Source organism: Bubalus kerabau, chromosome 3, assembly GCF_029407905.1.
Source record: "Bubalus kerabau isolate K-KA32 ecotype Philippines breed swamp buffalo chromosome 3, PCC_UOA_SB_1v2, whole genome shotgun sequence".
In the NCBI taxonomy this organism is placed as follows: domain Eukaryota; kingdom Metazoa; phylum Chordata; class Mammalia; order Artiodactyla; family Bovidae; genus Bubalus; species Bubalus kerabau.
In genome coordinates, this window is record NC_073626.1 from 169274577 (window position 1) to 169288889 (window position 14313).

Consider the following 14313-nt stretch of genomic DNA (forward strand, 5'->3'; position numbering starts at 1 on the left):
CAAGAGTACTGAAGTAGTGTGCCATTTCCTTCTCCAGGGGATCTTCCCGACCCAGGGATCGAAGCCGGGTCTCCCGCACTGTAAGCAGACGCTTTACTGTCTGAGCTACCAGGGAAGCCCCTTTCACTGCGGGCTGATGCAAATCCATCCTCTAAATTCTACCCAAATAATACAAAAATGCATCCACAATAAGCAGAAAAGAGTGGCCTTGTGTCTCAGCAGGCTATAGTTTCGGGTGGCCTTCATGACCCTCATGCCAAACTGTTGCCCATCGGCCCTGGATTCTCAAGTTACTGTCCAGTCCAGATGGAAGGGGCGCAGAGTGGGTCTTAGGGACGGCGGAGGTGCAGGGGCTCACCATGAGGAAGGAGTACCCGATCCAGAGGCTCCTCCAGGTCCGCGGACACGGGGGGATGGACTGGTCTTGGCTGTGCACCACCACGGCCTGGGCGGGGGCCTCGCACACTGCGCAGCGGCTGATGTACGGGCGGATCTCATCCTCCGAGAGTGGAGTCATGGGCAGAGGCGCTGTGCTCGCCAGCCAGTAGGACCTGTCGTTCCTCCGGGCATAGTGGCACACCTGGTGGATGTTGCAGTAGGCGAAGGGCAGCGTGCTAAAGATGGGCAGGCAGGAGCCCGCCAGACCTGGGCAGGGGAGACCACATGGAGGCTGAGTGCTCTGCTCTGGGATGAGCTTCCCTACCCGGGCCCTCTGCAGACACTCGTCTGGCATTGGCAGGGGGTGGGGGATGGGGTCGTGGCGGGGTGGGGGGCCCTGACCAAAGCCTGCTTCTGTGGGCACCTGACGACTTTGGCGGCCTGTCGGGTCTCACGGGTCAGGCTGCTTTTTTTTCCTGGATTGCTCTCCTGAGTCAAGCAACAGGCCAGGATGCTTGAGAGAGAGACGTGAGCACACCTCTTCTCCAAGAGCTTCAGGAATTTTCAGGAAGCTGCTAGCCCGGCTTGGTGGGGGTGGGGAGCTGGAGGAGCCAAGGGGGCATGGGAATACAGCAAGACAAGCCTTGAGAAGTGGGAGCTCCCGGGCACCCAAACCGGATGGCTGCAAGAAGTGAGTAGAAGCCAGAACCTGAATTCCGAACAAGGTTTGGCCAGGTTTGGAGATGGTGGTGATGGTTCAAAGGAAAGGCCTGTTTATACAGCAGTAAAGAGGGTCAGAGGTAATTAGGGAGCACGATCTCAAAGGACTCAGAGTTCAGCCCTGGGGACGGCTGGGAGACCAGGTCTGGGTCTATCTCTAGCATTGCTGGAGTATTGAGTTGGCCAAAAAGTTCCTTCTGGTTTTTCCGTAGGATTACACATTTTCAGCCAACCCAATAAAGCAGACCAGAGGATGCAGGCTTTGTCCATCTCATTAAGGAGTTTGGATTTTATTCCAAGAGCTCTGCAGAGTGCGGCCACAGTGGGGTGGCTGTGGCTAGAGCAGGGCAAGGGAGGGGACACTGGTGGTACACGAGAGGGCAGGTGCCCCCACAGGCCTGCATGCTTTTATCACCCCCACCGATAGTGGGGGTCACGCCCAGTGACAGGACACACCTCACCACCAGCTGAGCCTGTGGGCACAGCCCTCCTGCACCCACCACTGCAACCACCACTGTCTTAGGGGGATCCTAAGTGTCAGCACCTAGGGACTCCACCCTCAACTTAGAAGTCAGTTCTTGAGGCTTAGGAATCCACTATTGGAAATTGACAAACAGTGCTAAGGAATGATGCTCAAAGTAAAGTTCTGAGTAAGTAAAGTAAAGTAAGCTTTACTTTTCTCAAAGTAAAGTTGTTAAAGGGTATAAATTTGCAACTAGTAGATACATAAGTCCTAGTGATCCAATGCCTAGTGGAATGAATATAGACAACAATATTGTAACATAATCATCAAATTTATGAAGAGATTAGATCATAATTATCCCCACCACAAAAAAGAAATGATAACTATGTGATATGATGGAGGTGCCAACAATCGATACAATGAAGTCATTACGATATATATATATGCATCAGATCAACCCTTGTACACCTTAAACTTACATCATGTTATGTGTCAAATGTATTTCATTTGACAATGAATTACAAAAGAATACTGGAGTGGGTTGCCATTTCCTTCTCCAGGGGATCTTATCGACTCAGGGATTGAGGCAGCATCTCCAGGAACCAACCATATCCTGATTAAATCATTTACATTGGGAAATAAAAATTGTATTTTATATCAGAGTTATACTTACTGAGGATGAATTATTTTTAAACTAATAATATGTAGTCAGATTATAATAATTATTAAAAATTATAAATAGCCTAAATTATAAAATAATTATTTTAAAATTTTATTTTATAATAATTATAATTTAAAATTTTATAAAAATTAATAATATTAATCACTTTAAATTTTATAATAATTAGTATTTAAAATTAGAAATAAAAATATAATAATGATATAGCTAGAATGAGCTTTCTTGGCACCTCACAGGGTCATAGGTGTAATAGAATTAGTTGAGAATTAGCATGGTAGTTGAAAAAGAAAAAAAAAATCTCATAGAAGATGAGTGATCATTTAAGATGTTGATGAATCCATGAAACTAACCCAAAAGTTTTGCTCATAAGCAATGAACCTGGGTGGCCACATGCCGTCTACGTACCTAGGTCTTGATTGTGAGCTCTCTCCTGTCCTTCCAGGTATAGCAAACTATACCCAGTCCAGAGCCTGGGCATGCCCATGGGGCAGGTGGGTTCTCCATCCGTCTGACTGTGGAGAACCAGGAGGAAGCCACTGAGGTATCCCGGGCCAAACCCTATGGGCCCAGGATCCCCCATGGGCCCAGGAGGGCCTGGAAGAATAAAAAACATAAAGGAAGGTGGTTTAGGGAGTTACGTTTAACAGATATTTCCGAGTACCTCTGTCTGGTGCTATGCTAAGTACCCAGAGAACAGAGAGGAATGTCCCCCTCACACAACTGCAATGCACCCCAACAATTCAACAAGGACATGGTTTAGCAGCTTCTAGCTGCTTGGGTTACATCAGCATAGAAACAGCTGAAAATACCTGCCCTCCTACGCTTACATTCTATTTGAAGAGGAGAAATGACAAAGCAATAAGCATAATGACAAGGTAAACTATGAAATACTTAATAAAGGATAAGTGCTGAGAAGAACAATGGGGTAATGACAGCCAGTGTGGGATCTCCCAGACTTCTCCAACTAGATCAGGAGTCTGCTATCTGAAAAGGTGAATCTCAAAAGTTGGTCTGTCTTATACCTCCTAGATGCGTTCCATGGTTCTCCCATACTGTCAGTTCCATTCTAAGAAGGACAAGGGTTTAGAATCCATTGTGTCTGTTGTTTAGTCGCCAAGTCATGTCTGACTCTTTGCAACCCAGGGACTGTATAGCCCGTCAGGCTCCTCTGTCCATGGGATTTCCTAAACAAGAATGCTGGAGTGGTTTACCATTTGCTACTCCAAGGGATCTTTCCAACCCAGGGATTGAATCCAGGTCTCCTGCATTGCCAGGTGGGTTCTTTACTGCTGAACCAGCAGGGAGGCCCATATGTTTTGCTTTGTATCTTTTCTTTTATAAGAAAGGGAGGTGGAAGAAGCCCAAATTCTAGATCTCTAACTGGCTGGTGGGAAATGAACAGCTGTACAGAATATGAGCAGGGACATCTCCTTTGGCCTCTCTAAGGGGGTGACCTACTGAAGAAGGTCAGTGGCTACTTCTAATTGCCAAAAGCAGAGGGTGGAATTAGACTTTGACACCTTTAAAAAAGGTGTTTGTTAAAAGTTTTTGTTTCTGGAAGACTGGCTGCTCTTCTCATCTATGCTGTAATCCAGAGGCTACAACCTGGTAGCTTGTGGGCTGCATCAGGCCTGCTCATGTGTTTTGTTTGACTTACCAAGATTTGATGAGTTAAGATTTCAGATTAGAAAAGCAGAGTATACGGAACAGTGGGCCCACACTTCTACATGGCCACAATTTCCATATAACAGAAGCCAATCTCTGCTTTCAGACTGCAGCCCCCATTTTCCTGAGGCCCCTTCCTCAGCATCCCAGCTCCCCCACACCCCTTCACCTGCTTCTCATTACTAACCTGGTACTGCCAGATACTCTCCACAGAGGAGACTGTATCTGGGAGTCTTCAGGCCCTAACATATTGCTTGATGAGTTATATTTCAGATTTATATTCTAAAGGGTCTTATCTGCCTTCACCGAAGGCCCACTCTCAAGTATTTTTAAAGAAAAGCCTTGTATTCTTTTTAAGTGGCATCATCAATTCAATGGACATGAGTTTGAGCAAATTCCAGGAGACAGTGAAGGACAGGGAAGTCTGGTATGCTGTAGTCCATGGGGTCGACAAAGAGTTGGACACAACTGAGCAACTGAACAACAAAATGTATTGATGGCTGTATGATAAGAGGAATGAACTCAGAAAACCAGAGACCAAGTGATTCAGCCAGTTATAGACGTGAGACCACACCTGCCGACCCTAAGATCTTCAGTACAGCCTCTCAATGGTACAGCCATGCCAGGCTCACAATGGGAAAGTGAACAGCAGAAATGGCTGAGCCTTTTACGATAATGAACAGTGCTTTGGAAGAGTAATGGATACAAGGCCTTGACCCGTTTTTATGATAGCCGAGTATCAGTTAGAATGTGGGGGGTCCATTCGTTTCTGTTCCTGTTGCTTTGTCTCCCTAAAGCCTGGTGAGCTGGTATCTAAGGCAAATGCTTGCGAGGCCAGGGACCTTGTACACAGTTCTCAGATTCACTGGGCCAGAGAAAAGAGAAATGGAAACCCTTTACCTGGTGCTCCTGGGCAGCCTGCTTCTCCCATGTCACCTTTATGTCCCGGAGGCCCAGGGGACCCTGGGAGGCCATCCTCACCCCTCCTGCCATCCAGCCCAGGCTCTCCTTTGCACCCTGCAGGAAAGTTCACAACAGCAACGGTGACAATGACGTGACACCTGCTAGGCTAGCATTTACTTCCTGAATCCCACTTGGCAGCCTGGGCCTCCCATCTGGACACACCTGCATTAGCTCATTCATTTTGCAGGTATGTGAAGTTGGGATTATACCACCTCTTGTTGGCTGCTGCTGCTAAGTCGCTTCAGTCATGTCCGACTCTGTGTGACCCCAGAGATGGCAGCCCACCAGGCTCCGCCATCCCCAGGATTCTCCAGGCAAGAACACTGGAGTGGGTTGCCATTTCCTTCTCCAATGCATGAAAGTGAAAAGTGAAAGTGAAGCCACTCAGTCGTGTCCGACTCTTCACGACTCCATGGACTGCAGCCTACCGGACTCCTCCATCCATGGGATTTTCCAGGCAAGACTACTGGAGTGGGTTGCCATTGCCTTCTCCGCCTCTACTTGGCAGTTGGGGTAATTAAGACTCCAAGAGGTCAAGAAACTTGACCAATTAAGGCCAATGAGCCAGGAATGGGCAGAGCCAGGGTCTGAAGCCAGACCAGCAAGGTGTTGAGTGAAGCATTTTCATATTTTCTTCATAGTCTTGTATTTGGACCTGGTTGGGTTTTTTTTTGTTTTTTTTTTTTACACTGAACATCTATGGCTTTTGTCTTTGAATATTTTCCTTAATAATGATGCTTTAGAAGCCTGAGTAGAGGAATGAATACAACTGAACAGCATTCATTTGAGAGAAAGTCAGGTTAAATTTAAAGCAAGAGAAGCAACTTTTAAAGACCAGCTATTTGTTGAGGGTTCAAGGCACTAGGAAGCAGGGTAATCTTTTTATGTGAAATTATCTGATTCAGTCTATACAGCAGCCACATGACTAGGTGCTACCACTTGGGGAGATGGAGGTTCAGAGAGGTCACAGTGAGGGTCACGTGTGCAGAGGACATGGACCCAGCAGGCCAAGTGCACAGGCTGTGCCGGGTATCACCAGTCCCACGCTCGGGACAAGCCATAGGGCTCAGGAGTGCTCCCTGGGGCCCCGTGAGCTAGCTGTCACCCTGAGACTTGAGCAGTTCTTTCTTTAAGCATTTGGTTTATTTTGGCCAAGGCATTAATTCATCAGCAGTGATCTGTTTTGGTCTGGGAAGCAGATTTGGTCCCTGCCTGTGGAAGAGCTTGCAGCCCTTACCGTAATTATATGAATTACTAGCCCCTCGAGGTTCCCAGTGTCTAATCTCTCTCCCTTCCTCAACCATTGTCCTTCTCTAGGCAATCTCTCTCTCTTTCTGCCATAAATCAGCCTAAAACCAATCATTATGTCAAAGAGGCTTCACTCCAGGAACTGCCCCACTTTTCCGCGTGGGGCTGTGTTCTTTGAGGCAGCGGGAGCCCCCTGAGGGAATGGAGGAGGGGCTGCCACACTCAGGGGACCAGATCTCTCACTCACCTCCCCTCTCACACAGGCCCCCCTTAAAGCCATCTGAAATGCATGCCCCCCCAAACCTTTACATTTTGTATCCCCTGCCTGAGTGGCCCCCACAAACCTCCTCTTTTAGTCCCACAACCAGCAGCCCCCATACCTGATGTTGGTTGCAGTACATTCGTGCTGGCTTTTGAGGTGCTGTCATGTCACTTCCTTACCTCTTGGATCATAAATTCTCGTGGAACGCGCTGCACGCCTGGACTGTGTTCTTACATGGTCATCACTCAGTAAGTGAGAAAGGAACCCCTCTCCTCCTCCCTAGTGAGGGGAGGGGTGCCCCTCCCTGTCTAACCAGGCAGACGCCTCTTCCTAGATGGCGCTGCTCTCTTTCCACCAGCTTCAAAGAGAGTATCTGTTAGTTTGGAAGGAACCTAGGGCCCCATGCTGAGCTCAGAACATTCTTCTCTTTCCCATCCAAAGACATGATTCCAACACATGGCCACAGGGTGATTCAGGAAAGGGCTACCCAAGGTTAACGAGCCAGCAAACAAACAGGTATATCGCAGAGAAGGAAGGAGCCGTTTCTTCCTAAGTCCCCACATGCAGCAAGCCCACTGGCCATCTGGAAGAGTCCCCCAACCAGATGTTACGATATGGGCTTTGCTCCCTTTCGAGGAAGACAAACGGAAATTGTAAGCGGATGATGTTTTCTGAGCCCCAGGAAGGAAAGCTTTTGTTAACTTGACATGTAGGCCCAGAGCTTTTCATCTGGAACTTATTTGCAGGAACAGAAAAACAAACGTGTGCTCAGGGGAGTCTGACTCTGCAACCTCATGGACTGTAGCCCACCAGGCTCCTCTGTCTATGGGGTTTCCCAGGCAAGAATACTGGAGTGGGTTGCCATTTCCTTCTCCAGGGGATCTTCCTGACCCAGGGATCGAACCTGCGTCTCCTGCATCGGCAGGCAGATTCTTTACCATTGCGCCAGGAACAGACCTACATCTGAAAGCCCAGCACTGTCAGATGGAGTCCCTCCTCTGAGAGGGTCAGGTGTTGAAGATAAACGCTCCCAAACAGGATGTAGGGATTGTCAATGAGACAGTAACAGTTCAACCCAGAACGGAAACCACTTTTGAGTTCATCACAGGAAGCCTCAGCCTTTGAGGGCCACTCGGGAAGGATAATTGTAGAGATGAATGAGACTCATGAGGAGAAAAGCATCAGACCTTCTGTTATCCAGGGTTCTTAACAGATACAAGTTTTACTTGGTGTGGCCATTACCCACTCAGATCGGGCAGGAAGGAGCCAGAAGTTCATTTTTTTCTCTGTAGATCTCAGCTGCAGCACTTGGCTACAAGATCAGCTCATAAATGAAAGAGGTCTTGATGGAAAACAGGAAGAAAACCATATTATTTTAAGCAGAGGTAGTACTTCTGTGGGGCAGTTGATCCTTCACAACCAAACTCAGGGTAGTCCTTAATGCCCTGCTCACCCTGCTGAAAGAATCTCCTTCAGAAAAGGAAAGATGACCCAAACCAATAAGGGTTCCCAATTTCCAAATTTGCTGGCATATAGGATGCAGCACTTTAACAGCATCATCTTTTAGGATTTGAAATAGCTTAGCTGGAATTCCGTCTCCTCCATCAGCTTTGTTCATAGTAATGCTTCCTAGGGCCCACTTGACTTCACAGTCCAGGATGTCTGGCTCTAGGTGAGTGATCACACCATCGTCATTATCTGGGTCATTAAGATCTTTCTTGTACAGTTCTTCTGTGTATTCTTGCCAGCTCTTCTTAATATCGTCTGCTTGAGTTAGGTCCATACCATTTCTGTCTTTTATTGTGCCCATCTTTCTGTGAAATGTTCCCTTGGCATCTCCAATTTTCTTGAAGAGATCCTTAGTCTTTCCCGTTCTATTGTTTTCCTTTATTTCTTTGCTTTGTTCACTTAAGAAGGCCTTCTTATTTCTCCTTGCTAGGCTCTGGAACTCTGCATTCAGTTGGGTGTATTTTTTCTTTTATCCTTTGCCTTTCTACTTCTCTTCTTTTCTCAGCTATTTGTGAGGCTTCCTCTGACAACCACTTTGCCTTCTTGCATTTCTTTTTCATGGGATGGTTTTGGTCACCACCTCCCGCACAGTGTTACAAACCGAATGGTTTCGTTTAAATACTTAAGAATCCTGCCGTCCTGACAATGACTGAGCAATGCCCAAGTCCATTAGGTGAATAAGGCCATTTTTGCCAGAATTTAGAGTGACCCTCCCCCTCTTTCCTCTTCCTTTTCCAAGAAATACACCTCCTCCTCCCTTCTTATAGGCTATTTCTGCTCCACTGAGCCCCGATTCAATAGTTTTTAATTCAAGGTCAAATCAACACCTAATAATGACTACCTGTAGAGCATTTATTCAGTGATGCTAAGAGATTTCAAAGCTTCATGTCCAGGGACTTCCGTGGTGGTCCCGTGGTTAAGAATTCATCTTGCAATGCAGGGGACATGGGTTTAGTCCCTGGTTGGGGAACTAATATCCCACATGCTATAGAGCAACTAGGCCTGAATGCCACAACTAAGACCTGAGACAGCCAAATAAATAAATAATTTAGGAAGATAATTATTTCTTGTGGGGAAAAAAAACCCTTATGTCCAAAAGCCGCCCAAGGATAAAAGTTAAAATAGGTGTTCCCGTAAAAATAGAAGGGATATTGTAGATCCCATTGCATGCATGCATGCTAAGTCACTGCAGTCCTGTCTGACTCTTTGTGACCCTATGGACTGTAGCCCACCAGGCTCCTCTGTCCATGGAATTCTCAGCCAAGAATAGTGGAATGGGTTTCCATGCCCTCCTCCAGGGGCTCTTTCTGACCCAGGGATTGAACCCTGGTTTCTTGTGTCTCCTGCATTGGCAGGTGGGTTCTTTACCACTAGGTCCACCTGGGAAGCCCATAGATCCCCCTGCTGTTGCTACTGCTGCTGCTAAGTTGCATCAGTTGTGTCTGACTCTGTGCGACCCCATAGACTGCAGCCCACCAGGCTCCTCTGTCCCTGGGATTCTCCAGGCAAGAACAGTGGAGTGGTTTGCCATTTCCTTCTCCAATGCATGAAAGTAAAAAGTGAAAAATGAAAGTGAAGTCGTTCAGTCGTGTCCAACTCTTAGCGACCCCATGGACTATAGCCTACCAGGCTCCTCCATCCATGGGATTTCCCAGGCAAGAGTACTGGAGTGGGGATAGATCCCCCTACTACATGATTAAACCTTTGGATAAATGTAGAAAAAATGTTAAAGGGGAAGGAGATTTTCATGCTTGATTCCCAAGAGTTGTTAGGCTCCGTACAAAAACCTACATAGCAAACACTCAGATTTTTATTTCAGCAATCTTCAATGCCAGAAATCAGAGTGAGGTTCATACCTGGTCCCGGCGGGCCTCTCATGCCAGGAAGCCCCATGGTTCCTTCCGGTCCTCTCGGGCCTGGTACCCCAGGAAGCCCTGGGATTCGGGGGCATGCATCCAAGTCTGCTGGGGGCCCAGGCTCACCTGAAATTGGAATCACCACCTGTATAAAGGGTTCAAATGCTTATGAACCAGTGCCTTCTATAATTTGGATGGGCTTCTGACACCACGCTGGAATGTTATCAAGAATGTTCAGCCATCCAGTGTCAGCTCTGTGAGGGCAGGACTTTGTCTTGTTCACTATGTGGGGCAGGCAAACTTCTCCAAAACTTTTCGTTGAGTGACTGAATGAATGAGTGAATGGGATTTCAGAGGAAGCAAAAGAAGTAGAAAATAGTGAAATCTGGCTGAGACAGTGACCGTTTGGTGAACTTCACAGGATTTGCCATCTTTGGGTTATTTCTTACTAGGTGCTGGCCACAGGTGGCATGGGGAGAGGTCCTGGTGGGTTCCTCATGCTCAGCTTAACATTGCTTTAATTCAGCCGTCTACACTGCAGCCAGCTGCGTTTCCAGAGTGTCTGCTACTCAAGGAGACATGATTTCAGGACGGCTAGTGGCACTGAGGCAGCAGCGATTTTCAACCTGGAGTGCACATTGAAATTATCCAGGAGAGTTATAAACATTCAGATACCTGGGCCCATCCCAGAAATATTTTAATTGGTACAGGATGTGGCCTGGGCAGTGACCTCAAGCTTGACTGTACAATAAATCCATCTGCAGAGCTTTTCAAAAATACTGCTGTGGAATCTAGAAACATGGTACAGATGAACCTATTTGCAGGCAAGGAACAGGAATGCAGACATAGAGAAGGGAAATGTGAGCACGGGGCAGAGAGGGAATGAATTGGGACATTGGGACTGACGTATTAACGTATATATACTGCCAAGTGTAAAACAGATAGCTAGTGGGAACTTGCTATATAGCTCAAGGAGCTCAGCTCGGTGCCCTGTGATGACCTAGGTGGGTGGGATGGGCGATGGGGTGAGAGGTCCAAGAGGCAGGGGATATATGTATACATATAGCTGATTCACTTTGTTGTAAAGGAACTGTAGTCCAATTTTTTTTTAAAGTACTACTCCCAGCACCCCATCTAGATTATTAAAAAGGAATTTGTGTGAGTGAAACCCAAGCATCACTAATGTTTTAAACTCTCCAGATGATTCCAATATTCGCCCATGCTAAGAAGCACCACTGGAAAGCTGCAGCTGTGAGCTGAATACATCATGACTGTCTCTCAGGCTTGTTAGAGCCCTGAGTCTCTGAGTCAGTAGGGGCAGCAATTTGCATATTCTAATAAGTGCCCAGATGAGCTCAATGGTACTGATGTGGGAATCTCACTTTGAGAATTGCATCCCTAAATGTTGAAAGTTTTTAATTCTTGGTTACATTCACATCTCTTAAGACAGTCCCCCCCACCCCAAATCTTCACTCAGTCTCCCTGCAATCATTTCACAAAGGACAAGAAATAATAGCTCTAAGCAACCAGTCCATTCTAAAGGAAATCAGTCCTGGGTGTTCATTGGAAGGACTGATGCTAAAGCTGAAACTCCAATACTTTGGCCACCTCAAGCGAAGAGTTGACTCATTGGAAAAGACTCTGATGCTGGGAGGGATTGTGGGCAGGAGGAGAAGGGAACGACAGAGGATGAGATGGCTGGATGGCATCACCGACTCGATGGACATGAGTTTGAGTAAACTCCGGGAGGTGGTGATGGACAGAGAGGCTTGGCGTGCTGCAATTCATGGGGTCACAAAGAGTTGGACATGACTGAGCAACTGAACTGAACTGAAGTGAAGCAAAAATGATGACTGATAACACCTAGTGGACGCTTTATCATGCATGAGAAGTGAAAGTGTTAGTCACTCAGTTGTGTCTGACTCTGGGACCCCATGGACTGCAGCCTGCCAGGCTCGTCTGTATTCTCCAGGCAAGAATACTGGAGTGGATAGCCAGTCCCTTCTCTAGGGCATCTTCCCAATCCAGACCTAGGGATCAAACCCAGGTCTCCTGCCTTGCAGGTGGGCTGTTTACCATCTGAGCCACCAGCGAAGCTCAACATGCATCAGATCTCACGCTAAATGCTTTATGCCTGAGTGTTCCCACCCAGGCTGCGTGTATGTGCTGCTGTCATTAGAACGTTACAGGGAAGAAAACTCAGGCCCAGGGAAACAAACGACATTTATTTATTGACAAATAAATGTCATGCAGCCAGTTTGTGGCATAGTCTAGATTAGAATCCAAGACACCTTGTCTCCAAAACTGTGCCCTTCACCCCTACCCCATACCGCCCTCCTTACGTGCTGAATGCTAAGAAGTGCAACATATTGTGAAGCACACCCTTTATTAGTTATCGTTTCCTTAATATTCATACAAATGTACCAAATAATTTAAAAGACAATGATAAAGCAGTGAGAAAATCCTAGAAAGCCTGGCCATAATGGCAACGGAGTCTACATGATAGTAACTGTGCCTGTGGAAAATGGACTTGAATGCTATAAGCAGTTTGGAATTAAACCTCCTGGAAAATATTGTATGAAACCACAAATAACACCAAGTTAGAGGTCTTTTTACAGTATGAATAGTTTAATGTAAAACTTGGCTTTTTTACTCTGGGTGAGTTGAGAGAGCTATAGTTCTTATTTTTCCTAGATAATCTGGTGTGTTACGGTGGAAATTCACCAGTAGGGGGTGGAGTGAAAGCAGGTGAGTAAAAGCAGGGCTGGGTATTTGGCTGGTACTTTATATTTAGGATGTTGATGTTATCATCTAGTAAGTCACAGTATATACTGTGACTATATATATAGTCACAGACATTAAAAAGACTGAAGTGAAAACATTAAATATACAGCAATAATTTTAAAATATAAACATTAAAAGCAGCAAGATTTCTTAAAATTCTGATTTTGCTTTTTCTTTACTTTTTCACAAACCAGAAGCTGAAAGAAAGGGGCTGAGGCATCTCCTCTAAGGGCCCTAAAAATAATATATGGCGTCTGTATTCAGGGCAACATTCCTTGGGGTTAATAACAGTTGCCTGGAAAGAACAAATGCCCACATTCAGGGTTTTTCTTTCCTTCTTTTGAGAAACTCTTTTTATTCTCTTTGAAAACGCCAAACACAAAATCATATGTTGCTTTTGCATTATAGAGGATTCAGTGCACACTTAGTTGAAAAGAATGGCATTTTCATTTTAATACACAAAGGAACTTGCTTGTTGAAAATGGGCCTTGGGTGTGATGGGAAAGGCTTGTCACAGTCCCTACTGGGTGGTCAGGACCCATCTTTTCATGTTGTTGATATCGTTTATTTTAGGGATGTTCTCTGTATTCATGGCAGAATTTAGAAAGGAAACTTACACTGGTATGTACTGTAGCATCTCACAGAGAAAGCTCATACCCTGTGCCTGAACTGAATTATATGAGCCGAGTCTCTACACTGCCTTGACAACCTCTAAGGAGGTTCAGCACTAGGACACTCTAATATAGGGTTACTATATCTGTAATGAGGAAGCAGAGGCATTAAAACCTAATATAATTACAGCACCCCATCTAAAAAATTGAACAAAGTTGCCGTCACAAATACAGTGAAAAAAAAAGCAAGTGTGAAAATGACTGGAAACAAGATGTAAAGGAAATTATTAATCTTATAGCAATGCTTACCTCTGGAACCTGGAGAGATCCAAAGCCAGAAATGTGAGGCCACACAACGATTTTCATAAGGTGGAAAGAGATTATAAATGTGTAAGTTAGGACAAAAGTGAAATAGATTGAGAACGCAAATAATAATTTGAGGACAGCATAGACGACAAGCAGAATGACGGCATCTTATTTACATAAAAAGTCCACATTCCTGTTACTGACAAGAATGGCTATGATGAATGAAGTTTTCATATCTTGAAAGACCTGAAATGAAACCCTCTTGCTCAATATAAGATTCGAGTTGGTTTCTTATGGCAAATATGCTCTAATTTAACGTATGGAAAAATTCTGTCCTTTTAATGGCTTCTGGAAATTCCATATTAATTTGCCAAGTTCTGTAGATTATTCACAGAAAGGAAACACAAGATGAATCATAGTAGTTCTCCATCGTGTTGTTCTGTGGTCCATCAAAAAGCAGTACAATTTTCTTACTCTTTGGACTAGAGTGCTAATTTAAGAGATTGCAAAATATTCAGAACTGATACCACACTGCTGTCGTATTGACTTAGGATCCTGAAAGATATGACTTCTGCCCATCTCAGATACACATGTGTGCCCTTCCAACTCTTCCTTGGCTTCTTTTGACTTTCTGATGAAAACCTGTTGTCTATAGAGCTGAAAAATCAAATAGCCTTTCATCTTCATAGAAACTAATGTACTTGACAAGAAACATTAAAATAAAACAGCTAGAAAAATTAATGGTAGGGAATTCGGAAACAAGAATTAAATATACAATGTTCACATACAACAATCAAGTCTGTCTTTGGATCTTTTGTGAAGGAACAAGGGTTTATTTATCTTAGAAATAGTATATGTAAAACCAACTC

The 14313-nt window shown here is 45.3% G+C and overlaps 2 protein-coding genes across 12 annotated transcripts in view; one reads left to right on the forward strand and one right to left on the reverse strand.

Annotated features, from left to right (window-relative positions):
- RHBDD1 (rhomboid domain containing 1) overlaps positions 1-14313 on the forward strand; it is a 208775-nt gene that overhangs the window by 146854 nt on the left and 47608 nt on the right. The gene's annotated exons all lie outside the window — the stretch shown is intronic.
- Positions 1-14313, reverse strand: part of COL4A4 (collagen type IV alpha 4 chain) — a 152746-nt gene that overhangs the window by 3988 nt on the left and 134445 nt on the right. Inside the window, exons 43-47 of the mRNA XM_055573635.1 lie at positions 13448-13456; positions 9744-9869; positions 4806-4922; positions 2646-2834; positions 359-645 (exon numbers count right to left, since the gene is read on the reverse strand). Coding sequence (XP_055429610.1) covers positions 359-645; positions 2646-2834; positions 4806-4922; positions 9744-9869; positions 13448-13456 — 728 coding nt within the window. The remainder of the gene's footprint in view (positions 1-358; positions 646-2645; positions 2835-4805; positions 4923-9743; positions 9870-13447; positions 13457-14313) is intronic.